General features: G+C 24.0%; 1 protein-coding gene across 8 annotated transcripts in view; it reads right to left on the bottom strand.

Annotated features, from left to right (window-relative positions):
* Positions 1 to 3,853: 3,853 nt before the first annotated feature.
* Positions 3,854 to 6,049, bottom strand: part of LOC126901699 (peripheral plasma membrane protein CASK) — an 81,954-nt gene continuing 79,758 nt past the window's right edge. For all 8 annotated transcript variants that reach the window (XM_050678385.1, XM_050678379.1, XM_050678380.1 and 5 more), the window contains 3 exons: positions 5,712 to 5,887; positions 5,458 to 5,649; positions 3,854 to 3,944 (listed from right to left, as the gene is read on the bottom strand). In XM_050678385.1, the coding sequence (XP_050534342.1) occupies positions 5,470 to 5,649; positions 5,712 to 5,887 (356 nt within the window). In that variant the 3' untranslated portion in view covers positions 3,854 to 3,944; positions 5,458 to 5,469. The remainder of the gene's footprint in view (positions 3,945 to 5,457; positions 5,650 to 5,711; positions 5,888 to 6,049) is intronic.

Genomic DNA, 6,049 nt, shown 5'->3' with positions numbered 1-6,049 from the left:
GGTTTTGACTTTTGTCAAATTAAAATATTTTTAATCAACACATTTATAAACATTTTGTCATTTCAATATAACTCATGCACCTCTACTTGTTTAAATAAGTATCTTATGGGTNATGGGCTGTCCATAAATATCGTACGCCAAAAATAACTGAAATTTATCCCCCAATCACTTTGATGGTAACAGTAAAGTGGCGTATCCAGTATTTTTCAATGGGTGAGGGGTAAAAAAAACACATTACTTTTATTAGTAAATTGTTTATCAAATTTAAATAATAATATTTTATAATTAATATAATTTTATATTAATTCTACACAAATTATAGCCAATGGGAAGGCATGGCCCCATAGCCCTCCTCTGGCTAGGCCGCTGTAAAGTATTACCCTCCCAACACTTGTTACCCAATTGTATTACCCAACCACCCCCTTTAAGGGCGGCATTAGATATTTTCGCTTTAGGGCGGAAAATATCTTGCGACGGGCCTGATTATTAATATATTATTGTTATTAACACTATTATTAAATAGTTAAATAAAGTATAATAGTGTTAATAAGACTGTAATGTTTTCTTAGGTAAAGTATTATAGTTGATCTAAAAATCGAAATATTATTCATAAGTTTAAATAAAATTATTAAGTATTAATCTTGATTGTCATAAACTGGTTGGTGAATAACCAATATAAATATAATATAATATCAATATAATAAATGACTGGTGTCGTTACCCTAGATTATACATTGTTTTATGTTTTTTTGTTATATTTCAACAAAAAATACTTCATTAAGCTATAAAAATAATTTTATAAGACTTGAAATTTTAGCTTCGATGCGAAGCGGAGAAGGTATTAATTTTACTATGATGTGTTTTTTTTTTTTATGTCTGTTGCCACTTTTTCTCAGCTCTCACTGGACCGATTTCTTTCAAAAATACGTCAAAAGATCACAAATCGTATCTAGTTGAAGACATTACCCTTAAAAATTGAAAAAAATTCCCTCGTTCCCCGCAAATGGGGGAAATATCCAAAAAAATTACAAATTTAAAAATCGCTAATTTTCGAAATTTTTTCACTTTTTTTTCTTAAAACTTCCATAACTTTTTGAAAAATCAACAAATCAACATAATTTTTTGTTATACTAAAACCTTAGATATTTACCTTTCATTTAATATCATTTTTTTGAAAATCTATCACTTAACCTGCTCATTGGGGGGGATTTAAAATGGCAACTTTTTTACAAAAATTAATTTTTTCAACTTAATTTTTGAAAATGTTCCGGAAAGACTGCGTCCTTTAAACATATATCAAATTAAAGCTTATTTTATGTACTACAAAATGAAAAAAAAAAATTTGTCCCGACACTTTTTTTTCTACATTTAAACGGCTGCCGTAGTTAAAAAAACACTATTTTTGTGTTAAAATTTTCGATTTTCGATTTTAAATTTTCAACTTAAAAATGCTATAACTTTTTGAAAAATGTATATATCAGCACAAATTTTTTTTTTCTAAATACATTATAAGTACATCTTTCATTTGACATACTTTTTATTAAAATTGGACAATTTCCCCTTATATAGGGGGCGTTCAAAACTTAAAATATTGTAAAAAACATAGATCTTTTTCAACTGAACTTTTGAAAATGTTCCGGAAATACTGCGTCCTTTAAACATATATCAAATCAAAGGTTATGTTATATACTATCAAATGAAAAAAAAAAATTTGTCCCGACATCTTATCTTCTATGTGCAAATGGCTGTCGAAAATTTAAAAAAAAATGTAATGTTTGCGATAAAAATTACATTTTATCGGGATGTTTTTTGTACTTAAAACTGCCATAACTTTTTCAAAAATGAACAAATAAAAATAATATTTTTTTGTATTGAAACCTTAGATATTTCCCTTTCATTTGATATAATTTTTTTTGAAAATCTAACACTTATTCTGCTCACTGGGAGGATTTAAAATAGTAACTTTTTTACAAAAAATAACTTTTTCAACTTAATTTTTGAAAATGTTCCGGAAATACTGCGTCCTTTAAACATATATAAAATTAAAGCTTATTTTATGTACTACAAAATGAAAAAAAAAAATTTGTCCCGACGATCTATCTTCTATACGCAAATGGCTACCATATTGAAAAATATACTATTTTTGTATGATAATTATGGGTTTTGTATTTTATTTTAATAGAAGTTGATGTTGCTTTTGCAATTATCCATCAATTTTTTAAAATTAAACACTATCTACAGATTTGCATCGAATCGTTTCTTATGATAGTGATTTTAATCACTGTCAGATTAAATCTATACTGGACCCTACTATGCAATGTCTCCACTATGCCGCGACCCCACTGTGCTACCGTTTTTTTTGATTAGATGTTGAATATTTTAATTTATCAATACTGAGTATAACTGTTTATTTTCGCACCTAGTTTTTGGTAGAGTTTAAAGAAAAACATTAAATTGGGGTAAAAGTCTATTCTAGTCTAGATCTAAAAGAATATATTTTATACTTATTTTGAAATTTAATAAGATTGTTAGATCATTATATTAAAATTGACGATTAATCTACTTTATATATTAAGTGTCTACTTTGCAAAAAAATATTTAATGTGTGAAAATGTATTTTAATTTTTCTAAAAGTTTTACTAAAAATTCTACAAATATACATTTTTTTTTTTGGTAATATAATCATGTTGTAGTATAAACCTTGATAATTTTTATATTATCAAACTAAAAATTTCTTGTTAAAAAGAAAATTAAAGTTAAGATTCCTGAAGAGATAAAAAAAAATATTAACTAATTATATATTAGTGTAGTTTTTTGAATCAAACAATATTACCTTTTATAAAAATTTTAAATTTTTAAAAGTGTCCAAGAAAATGAGTGCTTTATCCTTAATGAGTCACTCATTATACATTAAAAATAACACTTCCAAAACAAACAAATACATGCAATTTTTACTTAAAATCAGTTTGTTATAAGAATTTTTGTTCTAAAGAAGAGTATATTTTCTACTTAGTTGAAACAACATGTTATTAAGTTTTGAGTTGAATATGAATGTTTATAACATGTTAGTTAATAATTATTATATTAGGAAAATTTGAAGATAAGTAGAAAATAAATCCACCAAGGTATTTATACATATTATTATTTTAAGTTTTATAAAAGCTTCAATAGAAGCTACAACAAGTCACTAACAATTTGAGTAACTATACATAGTTAATTATATTTAATATTATAAAGAAAAATACTCTTATGAGTAATACAATAATAACAACAAAATAGCGACTAAATAAGTCAACAAATGTTAATAATTTTTAAGATTTTTCTTTTTTTGGGAACAAACTTAGTAAGTACCAAAATAATCCATGTATATATATATATATATATACATTTGTGTGTGTATGTCTGCATGAACGTAATATATACAAATAATCTATTATACAATCAACCATAAAATTACACATAGTTTACAGTATGATTTAAAATAATAAAAATTCATTTAATATTGCAACAATAATAAATTTAATAATACAACAGACATGGTTTGAGGAATGTTGGTGTTAGGCACTCTTGTATGTTGTATTTTACAATAATTATTGGACCCAAAAATAGACCTAACAAATTGAAAAAAAAAATCATAATATAAACTCTCATTTCTTTCTAACTAATATAAATAAATAATACACCTACTTCAATATTATTTTTTAACATACATAGGTATATTATTTAGTTGAGATCAGTAATTAGTTACCACTTTTACTAAATATATATAATTTTCATTTAAGTATAAAAAAAATTCATATTTATCGAAAAATTAATAAGGTTAGGTACCAAAAAGTCAGATCTACGTGTAAGGTATGTCTTATGATTTATGTTTAATTTATAAAAAGTTGAAACAAATTTATCGTTTGTGACATTCAGATCATTAGATTTCTCATATTATTCATCTAAAACAAATAAAATATTTTATTACAAATTATTTAATAGAAATCATATTATTTGAATGATTTAAAAGTATAAAAAAATCCAATGAACATAAAATCATAAAAAACAGGATAAATACAAAAAGAATTAAATATAATATATAAATAATTGTTATATAACATTGTTACATGTACAAGGTGATTTTTTTTTATTATAAGTCACTCAATTACTAACAGAAAAAAATATAATTTAAACATTTTTTTTTTTGGTTATTTATATTTTACATATTATTAGCTGTGTAATACTTTTTAAGTTCATCCCATATGCCTCGTATGGGTGTCAACTTAATTTTTTTTAAATGGGAACACATACTTTGAGTTTAATAAAATATTTGAGTTTTTAATTTATTAGTAAATGACATTTTAATTTTTAATAAACTTCATTTGTTTATTAGATATAAAATTTTTGAGTTGATATATGTGTATAATACACGAGGCATGACTAAAACAGGTAGCTAATTGTTTTTTATAAAATCACTATCACAGTCACGGAGTGTTTATTATCAATTATGACTATCAATAGTTATGCTTTCTGTATTGCCAGTTAATATATTTATAAACTTATAATGAAGAGCATTACTACTATTGATAATAGGTGCTGCGTATCTGCAAATATCAACACCATAAAAAACTAATTAGCTATGATAAAAAAATCACCTTTTATGTAATTATATACAGAGTAATTCTTTTAAGTCTAGTCACATCAATTTTCTTAAAATAATTCTTGAATTATTAATTATTAGGTATTTTTTAAATTCATTCCTTATATCTTATACAGATGTCAACTTAATTTTTTTAAATGGCAACATATTGAGGTAGTTAAAAATTTAAGAATACAGGTCATTGTCAAAATAATAGGAACAATAAAAACCCACTTTCTTACTGAACACTATATATTTAACTAGCTTATAAAATAAAAAATGATATCATTAATGACTAGTCCATAACAACTTTTGTACCAGTATTTTCATAATTATTGACATTTTGAAATATAAAGTGGAAGAAGAGTGCAGCAGAGTAATGCGTAATCATAAACATAATAAAACCAAAACCTCACTTCCATTTTATATTTTAAAATAGTTATAACTCCTATTTTTATTGACTTAATTATGGATAAATTAAGAAATATATGAGATTAAAAATAGCAGAAATAATTTTCTAAATATAATTATTTTAAAAGAAATTGATTGGCTAACATTAAAAGAATCTTCTGTATATAACTTATATGTATCTTGGATTATTATTATTTAAGTAAATACATAGTGCTAAATTTTGTAATTTTATTAAAAAATAATTATTTTAATGAAAAATTAAAATAAAATGTAATAAAAGATAATGTTTATAGTTTATTACTTTTACTAGTAAAATATATAGTGATGTAATAAATAAAAAGTAATAGTCGATCAATAAAAAAGAATGGTAAAACTTGTTATAATTATCTTTTGACAATTGTTTAGCTTACTTGAAAAGAACTTACTTTTGAACAATATTAGTAAACCCATGCTACAGGTACCCATTGTGGAGTGCTGTGTACTCTATCCATTACCTTTTCTAGTTCCTCAATAGTTTCTTCAATATCTTCATTGACAATAGTGATGTCAAACAAATGCTCATATGCACGTTGAAGTAATTCCGATTCATTTGCTAATTTTTCTAAACTTCCATCAAACTAAAAATTTAAATAGTAATTAAATATCAATATAATAAAAAATTATGTACATTTTAACATACATCAGTTAGTGAGCGATGTGGTGGGGCTGCAATGAACACTACTAATGGGGCAAATTCGGCTGTCCTTAATACTTTCAAAGCTTGTGGTTCAACATCTAGTATAGCAATTTTACCCTCATGATGTATTTTTCTGATAGTATCTAACTTTGTACCATACATTGCATCATCATGGGTACCTAAATCAAAAATTATTATTTTTAATGTCTTCTTAAATGCTATTACTAGTGCCAGAGAAGAAAAAATTAAAACTACATAAGTATAATGAGATAAAAAAATTCCGTCATAGTATAGACCATTTTACAAAAATTATTTTTTAACCACTAATAACAGTAATTATA

This window comes from Daktulosphaira vitifoliae, unplaced genomic scaffold, assembly GCF_025091365.1.
Source record: "Daktulosphaira vitifoliae isolate Bord-2020 unplaced genomic scaffold, ASM2509136v1 Scaffold_3, whole genome shotgun sequence".
NCBI classification, from domain to species: domain Eukaryota; kingdom Metazoa; phylum Arthropoda; class Insecta; order Hemiptera; family Phylloxeridae; genus Daktulosphaira; species Daktulosphaira vitifoliae.
Note: the sequence above shows the minus strand (reverse complement) of the source record. Positions and strands in the feature narration are given on the sequence as shown.